Raw genomic sequence first — 24,238 nt, forward strand, 5'->3', positions numbered from 1 at the left:
CATTTTTCTACTCACAGACCTTCTATTTTTATGCCAATTTTCCCAGCACTGTGCCTTTCAGCATAAAGTGGGTTTTAAGAATCAGCCGAGTTGTTCTTGGATGCTAAACTGTTGTCGTTTTGCAGTGTTATATTCATGGTGTGTATCACTGTGAAGTTGTTTCTCCTAGCACATGTTCCTGTGGCAGTGATCTTGCAGAATGCATTATGCAATTGAATGAATTATGCATCAACAAATTACGTCTACTCTGGGTAGAAAATACCTTCTTTTTTTTTCATTCATTCTTTGGAAACATATGGTACAACTGGAAAAGATAATCAGAAAAGAAAAGATCTGTGTCAGTGTTATTCATGATTAATTTTCATGCTTTCCTGGTACCATGGATAATGTCAAACAGATGTGATCATTATTCCTGACAAGAAATACTGTAGCTCTTCATTGTGTGTTATATATGTGTGCATTGTAACATTAATGAAACAAAAGCACTATTTTTATATCGTTATTAAGAAAATCAAATATTACCTGAACATTGATGAGTCAAAGAAAGTGGAAACAAAAGGTATGAGGTATAGGAACTAAAAAAAAATAAAAAAATTGAAAATAAAAAATAAAAAATTTTCTGTCTTGGCTGTGGGGACATTTGTAGACGTAGTGATAAGGATTTACAATATGTGACATTTATGTCTTTTCAAAGTGTGTGGAAATGTAAGTGATATGCTCTCTGGTTGTGAAAAAATGAGGTTGATGTACGATCCTCCATGGGAAAAGTATGAAAAAGTAACATGAACTGGGCCAAGCCTGGATAGAGTTTCTTTAAAAAATCCCGAATGATGGTCATGCTTTGCGTCAGTAAGTTTGTCCCGCTGTGTGGTCTCTATCTGGTTACTTCTTTTTTTCAAATTGCTTCATTCCTTAATCTTCAGAATCCCTCCTCAGTTTCTCTTTGCATCCTGGAAAAAGTTTTTTTCTTTGTTGTTGTTTTTTTTTGCACAGTATTCTGTCTTCATCACATTATCTAGCAATCTTAGCAGTTTCAAAGCTCTGATATACTACAGTCAGCAAAAGTGGCCAACTGTTGAACCTCTCTTAATATGTTTCAGGGGATTTTTTTTGTCTCTTTGGAGATGGCGTTTTCTTGATTGGCCAAAAGTTGAGGGTACCTACAATGTAAATGGCATTCTTCATCAAAAATCATAATTATTATATCTCCTATACAAGCTGCAAAAAGGAGTATGACATCGTTGAAACTTGTACAAGGATAAATATTGCAAGCATAACATAATATATTATGAAAGAATTATTCCTTTGTTATGTTCAAGGATTTAGGCATTTTAGATGTTGTGTACCATTATGTTTATTGATGTTTTCGTATCAAAAACCTTACAAGTGCAGTTTTATGTGTGTCTCATAATCAAACAAGCTGTGGGTTAATGACAGTGAATAACCAAATATCAAGATTGACTTTGTCATATCATTACCTATTCATTGTCCTGATAAAATAATACAGTATGGAAATATGATGTCATAATCATTTATTGCCATGGAAACTGGTTCTAAACACTGTCATGTATCCAACATATCTGTGAATACAACGGTTGCTTATTATGCTTGTACCCAGTTCCAGCCCACTGTCCAAAGCCTCGTGCAAGGATAAGTCTTGTTTGGAACCAGCATTAAGCTATAACAGAAGACTGACATCATCACTTATGTAGGACCCTACTCTTTACTAGACCTGATGATCTTCTTTTTTTTGTTTGTGTGTAGGTGGCAGTATGACAATAGTGATATTTGTTTATCACTCCATTTTGTTATTGATGTTTAAGGGAATGGTTAGTAAGTGATCAGTGGGAATCAGTGGGAATGCTGGGGGATGATTGTTCCAATCCTTGTGGGATTCATTTAAGAGTACATTATATATCTATTGTTGTGTAAAAATTATTTGCTTCAGAACAGTCTCATATTCAAGTAATGTGCAGTTTAATGCCCCGTCATTGTACAGGTATGCTAACCTGGAAACATTAAGCTGCACATTAAATCCCTGCACATTAAATGAATCCCACAAGGATTGGAACAATTATCCCCTAGCATTCCCACTGATTCCCACTGATCAGTTACTAGCCATCCTCTTTAATATCATAGCAGGTGAGAGTAGTAGCAGTAGGAGTACACATAGTCATAATGTTGTCATTTTCCATAAATAAAAAATTATCAATATTTAATTTGAGAAGTAGACAATGTATTAGAAAAAAAAATCCCTTTAGACTGTCTTTGAGTCATGTGACTCACATTGTATTTAGCTTCAGCTGGCTAATCAATGCAGTCAGGATTAGATTAGCTGCAACAGAGCTTATCCCATCACAGTGACAGCTCCCTCGCTTGGCCTGGAAGATCTCCCGGTGAAAACTTTGCAGGTTCGGCAATTGTGTTATTCTCGGGGTAACTCGATATCGGGTCGCACTAGTAGGAAGGAGGCTAAGGCGTCACGCACGGATTGCAGCTTAATTTGAAGTTGGATTCTCAAAGGACTTGTAATGTGTGCCTCCATACAAATAAAAACAATAAAGTTTTAGTTATCTGTGTTCTGTAAGTTTACGTGTTTCAGAGCTGACTCAGTTGGCCTGAATCCGCTTTGAATAATTCAGTGGTTTCACTGCAGCTCTGGTGCAACTCAGTTGCAATTTCAGTCCACGCAAGTGAAGCACATGTACGCACATGATTTTGCATATATGTTACTGTAGAAGTGGAAATTTTCCATTCTGGTCATCTGGTCTATGAAGATTCATTCTCTCTTTCAACATGAATTTTATGAATTTCTTTGTCAGGCAAAGTTATGCATTATTGCTTTGACAATGACAGAAGTGCGTATAAACCAACTGAGAAAAAGGAAAGGTCATTTGCCCAGTTGTGCACATGAGCTAATTACGAACTGGCTTATATGTCACAGAGGAGACACGAAAGTGGCATGGATTGTATTAGATAAGGCAGAGTGGGAGTTACTTATGAAAGCACCGCATGCACCCATAAGTAATGGAAGATTTGGTGATATGGGCCATAATGTAATTATGCGTGATATGCGCAGCACTAATTATGCATGGTTTAAGGAATGGAGTGCTTTCAAATTGCCGTTTGATTAATCTCTTTTTTAAGAAATAAAATCTTCTGTGCACAAACAGCGACAGATTTGCTTATGTCATAGAATTGTAGATTTCATACTTCGTAGATTTTATACTTGGTAGATTACAAAGTGAGCATCCAGAAAGCTTTTCAAGTATCCAGAACACCAGATCTAACAGGAGAGCAATGAGACCACTTGAAAAAAACTCTTGTAGTGGTAACCAGACTCCCAGTATTTTTAAAAGAAGAGGTGTTTGCATAGACTTCAGATAGTGGCATGGTATGCACTATGTGTGTGTGTGATGAATGTCTGCGACAGACCGTTTCTGCAATGTATTCAAATTCTCTTCACACTTTGTTCACAAAAGGTTGCCTTAACAACCATAAAGCTTGCCGGAGGCTTGCCCTACCTAGCAGCAACCATTGAATGCTAAGTGAATTCCTGTCTAAAAAGACTTAATTGGAGGAAGCAGGTGAATTGAATGGATCAATACTAGGCTGCAGGAAGAGGAACATCCATGAATTTCAATTCATGTACACTACAGGAACGGTGTATTATGGCGAAATATTCCCAGGGATTGGAGAAAAAGCCAATTTATGATTAGCTCATGGGCATGATGGTATAAATGACCTTTTTATTTTTTCAGTCAATTAAGCACTTCACTCATTTTCAAAGCGACATGATGCGTAATCTTGCCCTATGTAACAATTTATGGCATTCATGCTACGAATGAAGAATGAATTTGCATAGACCATGTGACCAGACTGGTCTGTCAATCACACTTACGAAAGGAATTGTAGGGAGGCATCCGATTCATTGTTTTGCACTTAATGCATCCACAAACTTAAAAAAAAAAAAAAAAAAAATTGCTAAATAAAAGGCTTGTTGTCAGGTGGATGTGCTGGCATGCACTATTTGTACACACACGCTCACACACACACACACACACACACACACACACAAACATACACACACACATTTTTCCACAGTAATCATAATTTCTTATGACATATAATACAAATGAAATTTACAGAGGTACATACACACACACACACACATATATATACAGCTGTATGTATATACACACACATATACACAAGTACACACACTTTTATTGTTTTTCGATGTGTTAGAGAATCTTCTGTGACAAATAGAAAAGGAGGTCACTTCCAGACTGTGACATGATCTTACAAACCACAAGAAAGTCCCCAAGATATCCTGGATTCCTCTCCTTACCTCCCTTTACCCCGAGTCTGTGTTCTTCAGAGATAGATATATGTCTCCAACCATCTAAACCACTGTAAATCAAGGACGTCTGACAACCCTTTTCCCAAGTTTATTCATAATGCATCCAAGCACATCCGTAATGAATAGATAATCCATCTAGAACCCAAGGAGCACAAGCACAAATTGGCAATGCTAATCGTGTGTCTGCCATTCGAAAAAAAGAAAGAGAATTTGCTAAAGGTATTATTGTCTCAGTGCTCTTCTGTATCCAGGATACTGCAGGTACAGATCAGAGCTATCAGCAGCCATCTTTAATCACATTCTTCACACTCCATTGCTATTTCATGACCACAATGGCTGTATTTGTCAGTTTCCATTTGTAAATATTCACAAGAATGATGGTCTGCAGTTTGTATATCTTATCTTAACCCGTTGAGGACAAGTCCAGAGAATACTCGGGCAAGTGTCTATGGGAAACGCTGGTTGTAGCAAAATCAGTCCATCCTCTACGGGTTCAAGTTTATGAGTTCCAGTAATAGCTATGCTCAATCTGCAGTAATTACCATTTTGGCGTGAATGTGCACCATAATTGCTATTAAAGTCATTATGATGCCCCTTTAACTTCTGCTCCACCCCCTTTTTTAAATTGTCTGTTGTTCATAGCTGCCTATCTGGTGGCGATGTTTTTTAGGTTAAGACTCCACTTTATTCTTTCTTTGTCTGCAATTATATTGTATAGGAGTGAGACTGCAGTCATGAACATGTCCTTGGAATTGATTGGTTGATTTAATGGGAGTGCAATCACACACACTTAAGTGTTCCAGATGACGACTTGATGGGGATTTTAGCTTGGCAAAGAGTTTCCACGGGCTCGTTTATTATCTTTTCGCACCCATCGACTCAAATGAGCGGCACATGCTGTCCGTGCCTGCAGAGTCGACGCCGCTAATTAAACAGCGAGGCCGCGACCGAGCCTGGTGATGAAATGTTGCCTTCCTCGCTAGAGGGTCATCGTTTTCGTCCTCTCAACATCCCAGCATTGTTCTCTCTTTTCCTGGTAGGAGGAGTGCGTGAATCCAGTAAAGCACCATCACTTGTTTCGAAGAGAGACAAATCCCATGCAGTCATCTTTTATCGTAAACACAGGCATTAGTAAAGTAGGTTGATAAAAAAAATATATTGACGTGCACAGATAATCCTCTCTTTCTCTATCTCCCCATTTTTTTTTTTCTTTCATGATGCATTCACAATGCAAGGCATGCATTCTTCTCTCTCATCAGCCAGTGAATTTGTAACAGATTCTTTTTCTTTTGTTTTACTTAAAAATGTCCCACTTTCACAATTGCATGCCCTAGTTTACTTGCTGAAACTGCTCTTGAAACATCCTGTGAGGAGAATGTAACGAGAAGTTTTTTTTTTTTAATATGTATTTGTACCTTTGCCTTTTAGATGAAGGTTAGTAGCTGTACTTGTTTGTTTTGTTCTCATTTTTTAGTCCCATAATGGCATTCATGCAACAGTCACATTGGCTCACCTTGAGGTGCAAAATAGTAATGTGGGGGTAATGAATCATGCAACTTTTTTTTCATTTTTTTTTTAGCTGCGGAAGATGGCAATTGGTTCTGAGAGAGAGAGAGAGAGATCGAGAGAGATCAAAGACCTTTGTGTGAGATTTCTCTCTTTCCTCGATGTTCATGAATGATGTATCCTGGCATAATGCATTTTTTGTTCCGACAAATTTTTCACATTAACAAGCTCTACCAAGGGTGGTGTAATCTCCTTGTCTCGACATATGCTGGCTGCAGCGAGCCATTGTTGCCAAGGGCAACCCTTCCTCTTTTTGAGGGAACACTCCATGCATACATAATCATTTTTTTCTCCTTTTTTCATACCTGTCTAGCCCAACCACAAAGAATGAGATTGCTCTTCCCAAAGCCGACACATCACCACAAAAGCCTGATGGAGTTGGCAGACATCTATGAGCTGATATCTTTTTCTTGTCTTTTTTTTTTTATAATCCAGACTTCAAGCTTACCAAAAAGATGCAATATATCCCATTCTGTTTTCTAAAATCAAACATAGAAGTAAAAGAAATCTAGCACCCACTCAAGCACACTTGCACCTTTTAGATATATTGACATTTTAGCCAACTCATGTCCCAGAATTAAACTGGCATTTTGTGATTAAACTAGCTGTGTCTTTAGATGATCATCTTCACCTTTCATTGCTTGATAAGCAAGAGTGAAATACTCTCTCCATTTAAGCCATTGGTTTTAACATATGACTTTTTGCTTCAGATGCAGAAATGTCCAAAGTCTCTGAATTCCAAAATCTATAACTTATTCTTAAAATGTCAACACACTCAAGGAGATCAAATATCCTGTTTTTCCCTTAAAAATTTTGGAATTACTGTTTGAATTATGCAGATTTGATCAATTGAAGCAGTTCCTCTATTTTTTTTTCAGCATTAGGTATGTGCAGTGAAATTCAGAGTTGCCAATTCAATGATGAAAAGATGAGAATATTTGTATCAAAATTGTACCAGGATTTGATTGATTATGCTGCAAGCAAGCATGTATGAGATACTTGGCAAGATATTTAATCACACTTAATCAATTTACCTTCTTTAGAAAAATTGAATTTCGAAACATTCTATGACTCAGTTTCGTCTGGTTGTTTTGTATGAGGTGAATACTTTGCATAAAGTTATTATGGTAAGGCAACTGAATAAAGATATATTTGAGCAAACAAGAATCAACGTACAAGAGATGGCAATAAGGCAGACAAGGTATGCCCAAAAAGAAAGAATACTCATTGATGGGCCGTCAGATACAGGTGATGACAGTAACAAAAAAAAACCCCAAAAAAATGTCAGATACAGGTGATGACAGCAACAAAAAAAAGAAGATACAATCTATTCTTAGATTCTGTTAGATTGCTTCTACCACCACAGACCCACCTTGATTGTTAAGATGACCTTGTTTGCACACTTTCACGAAAATATGAGTTTGAGCTTTTTTTTTTCTTTCTCTCTTGGCAACAATTTCTTATTCAGCTATTGCAGCAGCAATACAAAGAAAAATCCCCTGTCATATCCATGTAGATCAGGGTAATATCATAAATGTGTCATTTTTGGAATGATTCAATTTGTTCAGAGTGCGGGGGATTTCCACAGAGGACGCGTTCTCTATTTTAGCTCGCTGCCCTTAGTCTGCAGCGATACTCCCGCCATTAAAATGGTGCCAGCCTGGATGGACTACTCAGCGGCTAAAAAAAAAAAAATGGTGCGGAATGGCCCTATTATGATATTGCTTCCTAGCTGATTCACTCTGACCCACAATCAAGATGTATCTATCTCATGGGCTCCCATGGTGCAATCTCATTGAGGATAGTGTTCTGCCCTTCTCTCTCTCTCTGTCCATGTCTGCCATATTTATCTACCTGTCTATCTATCTATCTGTCTGTCCATCTACCTATCTGTGTATCTGCCTATCTATCTGTCATCTGTCCATTTATCTATCTATCTGTCTATCTATCAATCTATCTATCTATCTATCTGTGTATCTATCAGTACCTTAGCTTAGAAACATCAGTATTAAGCGCTATATAAATGTTATTCATTATCATTATCATTACCTATCTATCTGTCTATCATCTAACTATCTGTGTGTTTATCTATCTATCTATCTGTTATCTATCTATCTATCTGTCTATATTTATCTATCTGCGTATCTATCTATCTATATGTCTATCTATCTATCTGTCTATCTATCTGTCTATCTATCTATCTATCTATCTATCTATCTGTGTATCTATCAGCATCTATCAGTATCTATCTGTCTATCATCTATCTATCTATCTATCTATCTGTGTGTTTATCTATCTATCTCTTTTTCCTCTTCTTGCACATCTATCTGTCCGTGTCTCTGTACCTCTCTCTTTTATTCTGTTGTGCTTATAAAATATGTTCATTTTGGTATTGATGCTTTGTTATCCTTTTGACTAACCCTTTTTCATATTTCTTGATTCATGAACTCTATTAGTGCCTCTTGCTCTCACGGATTTTTTACTACTAATAAAATGTATTTTTTGTGCATCTTTATCTCGTCATATCTTTCTTTTTCTATGTCTGTCTGGCTAAGACTTTTTCTATATTTTTAGGAGTGTGGGTGTGGGTGTGTCTGTTTGTCTGGCTGGCTAGCTCTCTCTCTCTCTCTCTCTATTCTTTCTCTCATTCCCCCCCCCCCATCTTCAACTTTCCCAAAGCGAGACGATATTGCCCCAGCTGGCACGTTGCACCAGAGCAAGGGAGACAGATCTCTGCAGTAGACACACACAAGAAAAAAAAAATGAGAAAGTTTGCATCTTCACAGTGTTCCCTCCAGATTGAGAAAATGGCCGTCGGCTTAATTGGGCTAATGCTGCTGTTGAGGAGGAGCCAATTTCATTTGGATGGTGGAAAGTGCAAGGAGCTCGATCGCCGTGGCGATGGCAAGCGACGGGATGGATGGATGGATGGATGGATGGTTTGTTGGGGGAAGGCAGAAGACGTCAAGATGGATGGAGATGGACTTGTAAAGAAAATGAATTGGCGATAATTGATTCACCTCATTTGGCTGGATTTCCTCAGGTGATGTGCTTTTGTGACATCCATGCCCCTTCCCCCCTGTAGTTCATTTGGTCTCATCTCTCTTACCACTGTTTGAATTGCCTGGGCAGGCCTGCCTCATAGAATAATGTTATGGTTTCCTTCTTTTTTTGTGGGGGGGGGGGGGGAGGGCGTTCTTGTCCTTAGTGGCCTTTGTGATTCAGATGTTCATGACTCATTAATCACATTTGAAGAGTATTTGAGGAGCGAGAGGGTCGTAGTGTTCAGTGAATGGGTCTTATTTTGTATGCACGGAGGTATCTCCCAGCCCCACCCCCTTATTACCCCACCCAACCCCAGCCCATTATATACGGAGAATGTAAACATAATGTACACATAATGCCTACACTCTCTCCACAGCAGTCTTTGGTTGGTTGGTTTGCATGTTTTTTAGAAGCCATATTTTACTGGGAGATGGCAGAACACATATTTTCACTGTAATGTTACCATGTTGTGCCATGAACACATCTTACAATTTTTTTTTTCTGCATGCATGTTGCCAGGAAGTTTGTAATGATGTTAGGTTTAGTATACTAGATGTTTTCTGTGATTTTCTCTGTAAATTTCCCAAAGGTCTCTTGTCCTTTCTATTAAAAACAAACAGTCTTCATACACAACTCATAGGCCAAGGCTAAACTTCATCATTAATCCTGAGTGTTGGCATTTGGATAAAAATGTAAATGATGTGCCAAATTTAGGTTCATGTTCCGATGGCCATCCTGGCCTGTAGTGTTGCAAACATAGAAGCCAATTTTCTGACTTGTCAATTCTATCCATCCTTATTTTCATTTCAAGCTTAGTAGGGAAGGTTTATACTTGTAAATTTTTAAGAATTACGAATATGTTCCTTTTTCACGCACCCATCAAAAAAGCTGGGCAAGTCCCTGTCTGACCTTTGACTCCTGACTGTGCTGCTGACCACAATTTCTAATTGTTATGGGGCTTTTAGGCCTTTTCCACCATACAGTTAATTTCATATGTGGATTATCAAGGCTCAGTACAATGAGGCTCATTCAATAAACTGCAAAACCAAACATTTTTGCGTGCGTGAAAATTTTGTCAATTTCAGGAGGAGCCAAGATTTGTGAAATTGAAATGCATGTGAAATTTCTTGTCTATACTATATGCATTGAATTCCAGTGGCAATTCACACACACACACACACACACACACACACACACACACACACACACACACACACACAAATTCAGGCCATGAAAAAGACCCTCAGCTTCAATTTGCGAAAATTTCAGGCGGCGAATATTTCTGGTTTTGAAGTATACATTTAAAAACAAAAAATTAGAGTAACAAAGTCATATAGCTGTATCAGGGACACCCACTCATCATACCATGTCATCCTGTGCAGTATTATTGCAGGTGGTAATGACAGAGATGATGAAAATGAGGGTATAGCCAAAATCCTAATCCTAATCCTAATCCTAATCCTAATCCTCAGCCCTAATCTTCATCACAGACTCTCAAAGTCTGGTTACATTAAAAGTAAAAGGAAAAAGTAGACCAAATATGGTGTCCGACCCAGAAACAGTTTTCTAGTGCTCGAGGGTTGCTTGCTGCTGTAGAGAATGCAAATGGAATTGAGCAATCACACAAATTTCCCTGGGGTAAGGATGTGCCCCCTGTCGAGAATCAGGGGTGAAGTAGGATGGGGTTAATATAGTGGCACCCAATGTAGCCCCCAGGGGGAAGACGTTTCCCCCCATTGCCTCCATTTTCTACACCCTTCGGGGATAGGAGCCGTTCCCCCATTGATGTAGCCTCTAGAGGGCAAGGTGGATATCACTGTGACTGGTGTGTTTCATGTTGTGCACAAGATACAATATATACATTGTTTAACTTATGAGAAGTATGTTACGATGGCTGCAGGTGAGGGAGCACAATGTAGAATATTCCATTGGACAAAATGGGGGTAGGGATGGTGGGGGTGTCCTTTGTTACCTTGAGATACAGGAAAAAAAAAAACATACATGCATGATGTATTTACACCAATCTTTCCAGAAATGAAGATTATTGACATTCACTAGCAAACAGTAGGTTTCTCTACAGTACATTCAGAGATAGAGCACAATTCGTTTTCTTTGGATTTGCAACTACTGCAGCTGTTATATTATTAGGTGATCCGAGTATCCTCTCGGATCACCTTCTGTATCTGTACTGATTCTTTATTCTTCTTTCTTTATTTCTTTATTTCTCCGCAAAAGTTGTGCAAGAGTTAGCTCAGAAAGTGCATTGCCTATCAATGTCAAACTTATACCATATATGTATCATGTCGCAAAGACGACAGCGCAAGTAAAATCATAGTGATCAGTCGACCGTGACGTCACTATGACGTCATTATATGAAAACACATTTTCATGCATATCTCATAAATGGAATGGAATTTTTTAATGTAAATTACGTCACATATATTTCAAGTCAAGCGGGTTCTACTCATTTTCTCAAAAATGCATATTTATCTTAAAACGCGTTGAAATATTTGTATGCTCAAATCGAGCTCAAATTTTTTTTGCACACGTTTCAGATCATTTGGAGCATTTTTTGAAAAATTGAAAAAATTGGACGGACGCGTACGCGCGCGCACATATTCGCACGCACAGCTAGTATGCAATAGAAATTTTCAGTTTTTTTACACGGATGGGATGTCCAAAATGTCAAGGAATATTTCTACCAAGTTTCAAGTCGATCCGACTCAATATGACGTCATACGGGCCCGTCAAACTCAAAATTCCGCGCGTGCGTCAATGGGGATACACAGTGCAACTATGCCAAACAACCGCCAATTTTAAATCGGATTTTACTCGTCAGGATGGACGGTGACCCCCCATTTTCTTGACATATTCTGAAAGCTGATGAGTTGTACATGTTATTTCATGGGTTGGCTATGCTGACAAAATGATTAAAAGATATCAAATTTCTTAATAAAGTCAAAAAAGTAAATTTTCAAAATGACGTCATCAAATTCCAAGTTTACTCGAGCGTATCTCACTTATCCTTTGTCATTTTTCACCCAAATTTCAATATGTTGAAGCTTATGAAATGTTCTTGCATAAATGTAAAAACACAATTTTGATTTAATGACGGCATCACCTCGTAAAAATGGATTGAAAGTAACCTTGTCAAATTTGACCAGTTTACGTGTAATCTCTATGGCAGTGCAGTTTTTCTGGAAATGAAAATTGACATTACTATCTTTATCGAGCACTAGCTCACTTATGCTTTGGTGAATTTCTAGAAGATTTTGATATGTTGTAGCGGAGACTTTGGGCTATCGTAAGTGTGCCCTTCGTTTTTTCATACGATGTCGGGATCACGTCAAAAAACTTGGTTGAAATTAAAGTTTATCTTCGATGTATTGAAATATTTCTTTCTTTTTGCAACTTTATATGCAATAACTCAAGAAAAACATACCCTATCGCCACCATATTTTGCACATGTTTAGTTCATGTCACGAACATTATTTCATAAAATAACAACTACTTGATCAGACGCCATCTTGGGTATGTAAATTAGGGTCAAAGGTCATAAATGTTTCATCCTGTATCTTGGTGAATACATATCCTATCTTTCCCATATTTTGCACACGTAAAGACCATGTTACAAGGATCATTTCACAAATTAACTACTTCTTGCTCAGATGTCATCTTGTCTATGCAAAGTTGTGTCAAAGGTCATATGTACTTCTTTCTTTATCTTCGTTATGATGTGGTATCTCTATGGGAGGGAATTTTTTTAAATGTGAAAATTGACATGATTGTCTTTATCGAGCACTAGCTCACTTACCCTTCGGTGAATTTCTCCTCGATTTTAATATGTTGTAGCTGAGACTGTGCGCTATCGAATGTGTGCCTTCCTTTCTTCATACAATGTCGGAATCATATAAAAAAACTTGGTTGAAATTAAAGCTTATCTTCGATGTATTGAGATATTTCTATGTTTCTGCAACTTTCTTTGCAATAACTCAAGAAAAACAGCCCCTATCACTCCCATATTTTGCACATGTTTAGTTCATGTCACGTACATTATTTCATAAAATAACAACTACTTGATCGGACAACATCTTGGGTATGTAAATTAGGGTCAAAGGTCACAAATGTTTCATCCTGTATCTTGGTGAATACATGTCTTATCTTTCCCATATTTTGCACACGCAAAGATCATGTTACAAGAATCATTTCACAAAATAACCACTTTTTGCTCAGATGCCATCTAGGTTGTGCAAAGTGGGGTCAAAGGTCATATGTACTTGTTGTTGTATCTTCGTTATAGTGTATACAGATTTGGTACCAAAGATAGCAGATATGACTCCCTTTTCTAAATGAGAATCCAAACATCACACGGCCAATGTCTCTGACCACAGATGAAACCTGCATGGTCATGCCTATTGCGATCAGGACTTGAATCATTGATTAAAAAAAAGATCGGATCACCTTAATTTGTCAGTGATGACAAATTACAATCTCTAGTTGTATTTTAAAATTCATTTTTATTCGGAATTTGTCCCAGGCTGAAAGGGCCTAACAACAACGTATAGGAGACTTATAGTTCACTTGACATGGATGAAGGAAAATACATCTTCATTGTATTGCTGCAAGAAATCCTCAAAATACTGAATTCAGAGCTTTAGTACTTTTTGTGTGGTGCACTCTGCTTTCAGGTAAATACAGGCAAACCCATCCTAAAACACATTTTATCTGCTTTCAAAGTAAGTGTTATATTCTTTTCACTTTTCTATATACACCTGTATTACCGGCATGAAAACATTACCAAAAATAGAAATAAAGTCAAAAGCATTGTACACTAGTGCAGGTCAGTGAGTAGGCCGTCATCTTCAGTGGGTTTTGACATATCAAGTGGCACACATCCCTTTTATTATTGAGTGAGTGCCAGACGAAGGAGTACATTTTCACGGCTACAAGTCTGGCGGTGCGACGAGCTCAAATCAAGATCTAATTTGGGATAAAAGGCGCAGGCTCCGCCACAAATCTGCGATGGTAATTGGCTGCAGTCTACCCAAAGGTTAATTAGTGATTTGCAGCACTTTTTGGCAAGAGTGGGAGAAGGAAGTTAGAACACAGAACATCACACTTCAGACCTCGCTTTGTTTATCCCAAGACTTGATGAAATAAGTTTGTTTTCCTGTGGCTCTCACATCCAAAGTTTGTTGATATATTTCTAATCTCCATCTCACTCTCTCTCTCCTTTCTCCCTCTCCTTTCTTTATCCCTAACTCGCCTTTCCTGTCTGTCTGTCTCTCTGCCTCTCTCGCTATATATGATCTGTCAGCTGTTGGTGCTGTGAGGTTTGTAGATACGCTAATGCAAGGTTTTATTGACAAACTGATAAAATCGTAATATTAACATTGATGTATTCCACAGTGCTTTTGGCACATGTACTTGTTATTTGATTTTGCTTTTTTCCCACTGATGTTTTCCTGGCTGCATGGTTTTAATGAGGATGTTCCTTGACATTTTTTTCAACCCGTTGAGGACGAGCTGATTTTGCTATAACACGCATTTCCCATAGACACCTGCCCAAGTATACTCAGGACTCATCCTCAACGGGTTAAGATAAGAATGACAAGATACACAGGGGCTACATTTAAAGTGAAAATTCTATGTTCAAGATTGCCCTCAGAAACTGAGTAACATCAGATTATGTGTGTCTTGTGACCAGTGTTGCAGTTTAGTGAAAATATATGAGACTTAGAAATTCTAGGTAAAGTTTCTATTTATGCATCCAATTTTGAGGAAACTTGTACCATTCTATTTGTATGATTTTCCTCTGTTTGTAAAAGTCATTGTGAACATTCAGTAGAGTAACCACTTCAAAGGGGAGTGGTATGTGTGTGTGTGTGTGTGTGTGTGTGTGTGTGTGTGTGTGTGTGTGTGTGGGTGTGGAGGGGGGGGGGAGGTTATGTGTATGTGAACCATGATTGGGAAGTCTAGATATTTACATTATAGATTGAGCGATTTACTGAGACCACTCGTGACTATGGTCTGCCACGGAACATGATAGGTCAAAAACTTTGATTCTGGTTCACCAGAGAATGCTCAAGATAGAAATGGGTAGAAATCAATACTTGCATCCTACAACAGTCTGGACTACTTCTCCAACTTTGATGGCCTAGCCCTAGAGTTATCCTTCTTTCATTTCTTCAACCATTAAGGTCATTCTTTCAGCTTACTTTCATGGACCATCAAAGTCATTAGGAGAAGGACTACGTGTAAACATCCAATGATACAGCAACTAAGCTGTCATTATGTCGCTTTCAACTTTTGCCTCAAAAGCCTGCCTTTTTTAAAAATGCACTGCCCTACTTTTGACTTACCCCTGTTTGACAGCGTGATCAATGGTCTGTGGGAAATCTGATCCAGTCTCGTAAACAAGCAAGATTTGTGATGGATGGTCATTAGATTCATTTCTCGACTGTCAGTCTGTCCGTCTGTCTGTCTTTCTGTCTGTCTGTTTCTATCTACCCATGTCTCTCCCTGGATGCGCTGCTTTTTGTGATTTCCTTCTTTATTTCTTTTTTCTTTAAACATTATCGAGGCCCCAATTGTCTCGTCTCATAGATTGAATATTTCTTTTCTCAAGTAGAGGAATGCCCTTTTATCTTTCATTTTTTTCCTTGCCTGTTTATTTTCTTCTATGTGATAAATTTCCTTTAATCATGAGTGGCAATTTGTATTCACACTCCACACACCAAAATCTTCCCCCTAAGCCCTTTCCACTCGTGCATTTCAATTTTCCCCCTCTCTGTATCTCTCTCCTTTTTCTTTCTTCATTTCTCTCTCTCTATTTCCTTTCTAAAGCGTGGAAATGTTGTGCCTGGCGTAATCTTTATTTGCACTGCCATCTCACAAAGTGAAACCCCAGAGTGGCAATCTAGAAAATGAAGCCGGCGGAATCCAGTGACGGTATTTCAGGACGGCCGAAAGAGAATCATGTTTTCAAGTTATCATGACAATCAAATGGACTTCTTTGATGCCGTGTTCTTCATGGTTGGCCATGAAGTTATGTTTCACATGTATCTTCAAGTCTTATTTTAAACTTAACTTCTTATGCATTATCAGTAACTTATTGCTCTGCCCTATGTCTCTAAAGATTCATCATGGTGGTATATGAAGCACCCCCCTCAGTAAAGTATCGACTGCATACTTTGTATACTGTATTACATTTGCTGATAGAAATAAAATTGAATTGAATTGAATCATTATATGAATTGATGGAATTGTAGATAATAGAATTTTCAGCATCACAAATATCATTTGTTAATAGGTGGTTTTTTTTTTCACACTGTCAGCATGGTCGCATTTGGTGTGTTGTATTCCATCAGCATTGTTAAGGAGAAACCTTTGTTTTGTTTAAGTGTGCTTCGGGCAAAATCCATTTAAGATGTGAATGAAACATATAAATCAGTTGAAGTTTTGCCTTGCTTTACCAAGTACAAGGATCGGTTGAATACATGAATCCATTCTGCCCTGTTCGTACATTGATTTCTGTCTTCTTTATTTTCTTTTTTTTTTCTCTGTCAGTGTCAGTCATGTATTCTTCTGTATCAATGTAATGCAATTCTGCATACAGTGTAATCTCTTGTTGACTAAGCGCATTACCCAAACAAACTACATTAGCAGGATGGAATTCAAACCCGCTGATGCACTTACAACACCGAAGGGAGCCCTGTGCTTGTATTCCAACCCTCCAAGGAGTACTTTGTAACCTGATTTAGCTGCTTCCCGTCTCACAACCACCAACACCTTAGAGATATGACTCAGCAAAACCAAATTACCTAAATTGCTCGTCGGCTCGTGGATATACTGTCCTGGTGGTCGTGTTTGTTCTTTTGCCGTGGTAACGGCCAACTGTCGTCTTGCCTTGGTGCGTCCATCTCTGCGAGTGGTCGCTGGTTAGGCCACGCTTGAACACCTCCGTAGGGGAAATGACTCAAAACGCTTCAATGATTCAAAGGGAATGTGGTGTGTGTTGGCTGGACGGAGAGTGTGGGAGAAGTCCATGGTGAGATTGCAGGGATTAGATTGCATAAAGGGTTCATGGTACAAAGTGGGATTAATATTTCGTGGGGAAAGGTTCAGTCAAGGGCTTTTACCTCAACTTCCATCAAAATGAGCAAAGAAAGAAAGAGTAGCCCCTTGTAAACATTTTGGATGAAAGTACGGATAAAGTCATGCTTGAATGACAAGTTGGTTTTCCTCAGTGATGTGTGTGTGTGTTTGTGTGTGTGTGCATGTTGTGTATATTTCGTACCATTATGCATTCAACTGGAATTTACATCGATGAGTAAAATGGATTTCAGTGAATGATATAGAAATATAAAAAAAAACTGGAAGAAAAAAAAAATGTCTGTTGGTAAGATTGTGTGAGTGTTTGTGTTAATGACACGATGTTGATATCAACTCTATTTTCTGTGATTTTCACTACAGTTTCTTGTGTGTATGTGTTGGTGGGTGTGTGTGTGTAGATCTGTGTGCCTTGGCAGCAGGAATAAGTCTATGATTTGTGCTCAGTATCACATTTGTATATCACACATCTGTTTATTCTGCAAACCTTTTTTTTTTTTAAATTCTGAAAACAGTGCATCTATTTGGTTTATGAAATGACATCCAAGTGACATTAGCTTGTCATGGCAATTCTAACCAATAGTTCACAATGCTTGAGTATCATTTATTATATCAACACTACCACAAAGACACCAGTGTTGTTACGAAGATTTTGTGTCTGAGAGTTTGTTCATATCTACCTCAGATGATGTTATACTGTATTGATAGTGCAGACATTTTCCCAGAAATGAAATTCCCTCCTGCACCACATACAGATGGGGAGGGGGGGGGGGGGGGGGGAGGGAGGGGAGGAGGGGAAATGGTGGCAACCTGTGGTCTAAAGGCCTATGGTGGTGGTGGTGGTGGTGGGGGGGGGGGGGGGGTGATAGTAATGCTTGTAGTGGTGGCTTCAATAAGATGGTAATGTTGATGATGGTGTTGGTAGTGGTGATGGTAGCATTGATAGGGTTGTGATGGTGACAACGAATTTGATGGTGGCAGTGGATGATATTGATGACGGTGATAATAACAATGGTTTGATGAATGTATTGATGACTTTAGATGTTGATAGTGTTAATGATAATATAATGATGATAACTTTGATGTTAAGAAGTGAGTCCAATTATTGTCCATGGCAGGAGAAGTTCTTCAGTTTCCAGCTGCAGTTATTCCTTCAGCCCTTAATGCATAGCTCTCTTTTTGCTGACACCCCAGATTGCTAGAGAGATTATGTGGACATGAAATATGTTCCCTACATGGTGTGAGGTTGCACAGTCAGTTTGCTTAGCCTGCAACCTGTATGTTTTATGAAACTTCGTGGAACGATACCTGACTCAAGCCTGAGTCAAAAGCGTAAAAAGATGCGATCAAACATAAGTTAGGTATCAGCCAATCAGAATTGAGTATTGAAAGACTTATGCTTGATTTTCTGACTTAAGTTGATCTCAACTTGTATACAACAGTGCCTGCCCTGGTTTGTTCAATATGCCAAATCCTCTTTTTTTATTATGAATCAAAGATTATGAAACTGTGATAGGTAAACTGTCTGCTGATGTCAGTTTACAATACTAGGAAAAAAATCACTGCGTATGTGTTATTTTAGCTCTAGGGCCAATACTTGGTGAGTTCTTGTGTCAAAAGTTGTTCATGGCTATGTGGGTATTCGAACTTTTCAAAGTCTTCAGTTTTACTGCTCAGATATTCCATTTGTATTTTTCCTTATGTGAATCTATTCTGGTAAATGTTTGCAGTGATTTTGTTTTTGTTTTGTTTTGTTTCAATCAACCTACAGTGTGATGGGGTAGATAACACTGTCATCATGGCAGCGCTGTACGGTGGAACCCCAGAGCTGATGTCTAAGGTGGAGGACATGGTGAAAGTGGTCCAGAACAACCCTCTTTGTCTCAAGTACTCCACAGCAGGTATGCATTGACTACAGACCTGTTCAGTATGAATGAGATTTCCTATTTCAACCATAACTTGGGTGCTTCAGTAGCCTATGTCGAACAACAGTTGATTTATACACTGATATAGCAATGCACCTGAATCATTGCATAACCCAGTGAATCAGTTTCCCTTCTATTTTGGAAGCCCCCAGTTGTGGCTGACATAAGTTACAATGTTTTAAAACCAAATAGTGATTAAAACCAGGGTGAAAAATGAGAGAGAGGTTTGTACAATGTAATAGGGAAGCATATCCCTTGTGGCAAAAGTTAAAGGAGAGGTAGACATGCTAGAATTTGGATTAAAGACATCTTAAGTGCTGTAATTATGCATACATAAAATTGAAAGAATTGCTTGATTGCTGATTTTCGTATCGTAGCTGGGGCGACAAGACCTCGTATCTACAAAATGTCAAATGTTCAGGAGAGCCAAAAAACGTGGCGGCCAAAGCTCTGTGGCAAATGGGACAGCCTTTCCTTTGACATGCCATGGTGGCTTCATTTTTGGAGTAAGACAATTGGGATTTGGACAGGACATCACTTAAGCCGTTATTTGACCATTAATCCAAAAAAGTCATTTCCTTGAAAATTTCAGATACAAGGTCTTGTCACCCCAGCGACGATATATTCCTATGCTCTCTCTGTCTGTATCTTATCATTTGTTCCTGCACTACCTGTGTCTACTTACTGCTCTTTGAGTATCTTACTATTTGGAGCCAGCCAATCATATGTTCTCTCTTTGTCATTATCAGTATTAGTGTCATCATTACTCTTATTTGTGCAAGATGAAACAATAGGGGATGATTGAACAAAGCAGAGAGGAAAAATCTTAGGAAACAGCAAGATAGGTAATGAGTGAGCTTGAAAAGGTAGAGGTTGCAATGAGCAAATGAAAAGTATATAACAAAGAGAAAGTGACAGAGAGAGAGAGAGAGATGCCTTTATAGGTATGGATTGAAGACACCAACTTATTGGCCCATAAATAAGCAGGTCACATCCTTTTATGGGGATTACCCGCGACGTATCTGTATACCTAGATTCAAATTCTGATTTCTGTGCTGCAGCACTTAAATTCAAAGTAACTCTATGCACACAACTGCAGATGCATGCATAAAACTGATGAGGCTCTCAAAGGGAGGCTTCTGATTGGCCAGATCCATCCCTGGGCCACTATGTGAGTTATTAGAGGATTTCTCAATCCACGTCCTCAATGGAAATGGAGATACACTCGAGAAATCTTCTTAAATTTATGGTTGTGTACGTATATATCGCATCATTCAACTCATGAGCATGCTCTGTATAAAGAGAGTTACATTCATCTACCTCTTTGTTTATTTGTTTCTTTCTGTTCATTAATCTCTTTTTCTATCTATTCATCTATTTACCAATGTATACATGTATACATACATACATACTGACTGACTGAATAAATGACTTACAGACAGACAGACACACAGACACATGAATAGATGAATAATAAGATGGAGATATATCAATACTAACAATAGACCCCTTTTTTGTGTGGTTGTACCAGCTGCCAAGCTGCTGGAGAGTTACATTGTAAACGGCGCCGACCCCAGTGCCCTGGAGAAGATCAAGCCATCGGTGGAAGCGGAGGTTGCCCAGGGGATCGAGAAAGTGTTGGGAGATAAGAACAAACCGCACAACCAGGCCAGCAAGGAGTTTGGATATGCATGCTGTGAGTTTGGATTTGCATGTTAGGTTGTTTCAGTTATTTGCAGAGATTCCAACTCCCTCGATTTCGATGGGAGATCTCCCATTTTGAGGCCATTTTCTCAAAATCTCCAACCCTCCCGCTTGAGTTCAAATTTCTCTCGCACTACAGCTGTGTGTCCCCTGCTCAAGAGGTACATATTTTCTCTGTGCTTAAATTTTAGCTTCCTCCTGCCAAACTTAAGTTTGATCATATATGTTCAGAATTAAGGCTAAGATAGCACCAGGGCCCTATTGCATGAAAGTTAAGATCAAACACAAGTCAGAAAATCAAACATAAGTCTCTGAATACTCAATTTTGATTGGTTGATACCTACTTATGTTTGATTTTTCTGACTTATGGTTGATTGCATCTTTTTATGCAACAGGGTCCAGAAAGCATTCATGTAACTGTAGAGCTTCCAGGGCCGCATGGGTCATCGTGCTCGTGATGTGTGCTATGTGCACATGACATTGTGCGCATGTTTCTCGCGATCTTAGTAACCAGTTTGCTATGAATCCAGGCGGGAGATTCTCCCATGTAAGAGATGCTTGGGGTTGGTGTCTCTGCATTTACCATATCTTAGAGATGGCCAGTGGCCATAACCCAGGAGTGATGGTGGACACAATGCCATGAAGAGTATTTTCAACCTTGACAGTGGCAATTGAGGAGGAAAAAAACCCAACACATGATATTTTTTTGATTACTTTTCTTGAGTATTCACATAAAACTTGTAAATCAATCATACCTAGATTCAATTTTGCATTTTCAAAAGCACCATTTGGCAAACTATTATTTTTGTAATCATTTGCCCCCCCCAAAAAACAAAACAAAACAAAACAACAACAACAAACACCAACATGAAAATGATATAAAAGTCAACCTTGTTAGATTCCTTTAACATTTTATGTCCCCAGGCATCTACCATGGTATCTTTAGTACTTGCCAACTTTTTTCATCAGCTCTCAGCATTCCATGCAAACCTGACTTCATGGTAACATTAGCAAACTCACTCAGGTGTAGCAATGTGCTTCAGTCAATCTGGAAGGCCATGGTGACACAATAACAATTAAATGGCTTAGGTATTCTCTATTTATTAACAGTTAGTGTCCAGACATCTGTACCAATTGCCAGGCTATTGCATACGCCATATGTAGTAGCTTGTCTAAATTTTTGCGAATCGGGACTTCCCGACAATTTCGCGAGTGGTTAAATTCACGATCATGGAGTCCTGTACTGAACAGAGAAATGTATACGCGTACGTCACATTCATATCGGCAGTAGAGTCAATATTTTCGCATGTTTTTAATTTCGCGAATAGCAGCTGACTCGTGAAATTCGCGACAATAAAAACCTCGCGAAATATTCGCTGCATACAGTGTGCTCATTAAGGGTTAGGGACAGATAGAACTGAATAGGTACAGTGATGTCAGCATTTTGTGTTGGAACAGTAAAACCCATTATCATTCCTCCTTTCTTCTTTTTTTTTTTTTTTTTGATGCATCACACACAGCCCTGCCAGGGAACTTCTTGAGCGCCCTCCACTGCCTTGCCAACGCCGACGCCCAAAAGTTCACAGAGTCTGTGCGCCCCACGCTCCTGGCAGGCGGAGACAACTGCAGCCGGGCCATCTTCATCGGGGGGTGTCTCGGGGCCCAGCTGGGTCTGGAGGGACTCCCCCTTGACCTCCTGTCAAAGGTTGAACGTGGGTCAGAGGTCAAGGCGCTGGCTGAGAAGCTGGTCGCCATGCGCTGATGAGGATTGCGCAATACCTGCATTCATTCCTACTTGCTTTTAAAGTTGGCCAATGACCTTGCAAGGAAAGGAGAGATTCTAGTTTCATTCTTTAGGTGTGTGGTTGATTAACAATGTTGATATGTATACTTATTGTGGCAAACAGAATGTAGTCTTAGTTGTGTAATTTTATACGACAGATGTTTAGTTTTATAGTAGGTGTCTGAATAGTTTGTTTGGGATAAGGTACTGTCATGGTTTAATTGTGTATCCGTCATTAAACATACCCTTTTTCACAACTTTAGTTGATCTTCTAAAGAAAATAATGGTGCCGCCCCATTGTTGACTGCCCCAGGTTGACTAGCATTAGTCAGCAAAATGATATCCACTCGACATACAAATCAATAAATGAATTATGAACAGCCAGGCAGCAGGCCAACAGAGCCAAACTCGTGAGGACAAGATAATCAATATTGTGTGTTTCTATAATGCATAAGTATTGGCAATTACTCTTAATTTATTTACTACAAGTTCTTACTGTTTGATTTGATGTTACCTAGTGCACAAATACTTATGCAGGGTTTTTTTTTTTAGTTTAGTGGAGGTAAATTTAATTTCAAGCCCCTTTTTATCACGAGATGTACTTGACACCTCTTTCAAGAGTCGATATTCCAGTTTCTAAGTTTGATACCAATGGTTCTCTTATCAACTGCACAAACAATTTATTGTCAATAAGCGATGAAATTTTGGATAACTTTTGCATTTGTTTCTCAATGCTTAGAGCTTGGATTTACTATGCATTTTTACCTTGCATTCATTTAAATGATATCAGAAGACTGAGGAACCAGTGTATCGAGATAATTCGATGACTTTGTGAAAGTAATGCAACCATTTTTTTTTTCGATGTCTAGTGTCAGAAGATACAATGGTAAGCTATTAAGGATGATTTTTGTTTTTTTAAATTTGTGTGTGTACTTGAATAAATGTTAATCAGTATTCATTTTCCCCGCTCTTTTCCTTTCACCAAAGCTGAATCCAGGTGCTTTGTCTATCAGCATTTGATGTGTAGTAGGTCAGAATGTGCAATTTTCACTACATGGACCTTGATTTTGATTTCATTTATCATGCAAAGTAGACACATTACCTGGGACAAATTACAGAGAGCATATATTGTAACATATTAGTAACTGATGCAATAGTATGTTCATAAAGTAAATCAACGTACAGACACCTTTTTCTCTTCTTGCCGTCATGTTAACCCTAATCCCACCGAGTCTTTTAAGAGACTTGAAACCACTGGGGGGCTGGGGGGGAAACCTTTTGGGCCCCCCTTCAGATCTCGGTCGTGGATAGCGCAATCCTCTCAAATATTTGCACTAAGATAGAGGCCAATGTAATCTACAAGACTGTATAGTTAGATTTTTCAAATCTTAATTTATGTATTTTATATTAATTAATTTGTGCTCATTTATGCAAAAATAATTTTATTGCCTATAAATAAAAAAATAGAGCTCCAAGACTTCTAATTTTTGGTGAACATATTCTTTTCAATATCCTCAACAATAATATTGAAGCAGAAATTTGGATTCGTAATCATTTCCTATATATTTTATTGTTTATTGAATTTCTTATGTATTTCCTTGTTTTTTACTTTTTGTTCTTGTCTTTTTCCGTTAAAATTTGTCGCAGAAAATTTTAAAGCATGATCAGGCTAAAGTAAATCATCAGTCATTGAAAGTAAAAATATTTATTTTTATATGAATTAATTGCAAAAACACAATT

At 38.4% G+C, this 24,238-nt stretch overlaps 1 protein-coding gene across 1 annotated transcript in view; it reads left to right on the forward strand.

Moving 5' to 3' along the window:
- The window catches only part of LOC139743970 (crystallin J1A-like), a 102,152-nt gene extending 79,675 nt beyond the window's left edge, over positions 1–22,477 (forward strand). Inside the window, exons 5-7 of the mRNA XM_071654437.1 lie at positions 18,858–18,987; positions 20,543–20,707; positions 22,236–22,477. Coding sequence (XP_071510538.1) covers positions 18,858–18,987; positions 20,543–20,707; positions 22,236–22,477 — 537 coding nt within the window. The remainder of the gene's footprint in view (positions 1–18,857; positions 18,988–20,542; positions 20,708–22,235) is intronic.
- The last annotated feature ends 1,761 nt before the right edge of the window (positions 22,478–24,238 follow it).

Source organism: Diadema antillarum, unplaced genomic scaffold, assembly GCF_040938485.1.
Source record: "Diadema antillarum isolate AM-2024a unplaced genomic scaffold, OU_Dant_1.0 seq00001126_RagTag, whole genome shotgun sequence".
NCBI classification, from domain to species: domain Eukaryota; kingdom Metazoa; phylum Echinodermata; class Echinoidea; order Diadematoida; family Diadematidae; genus Diadema; species Diadema antillarum.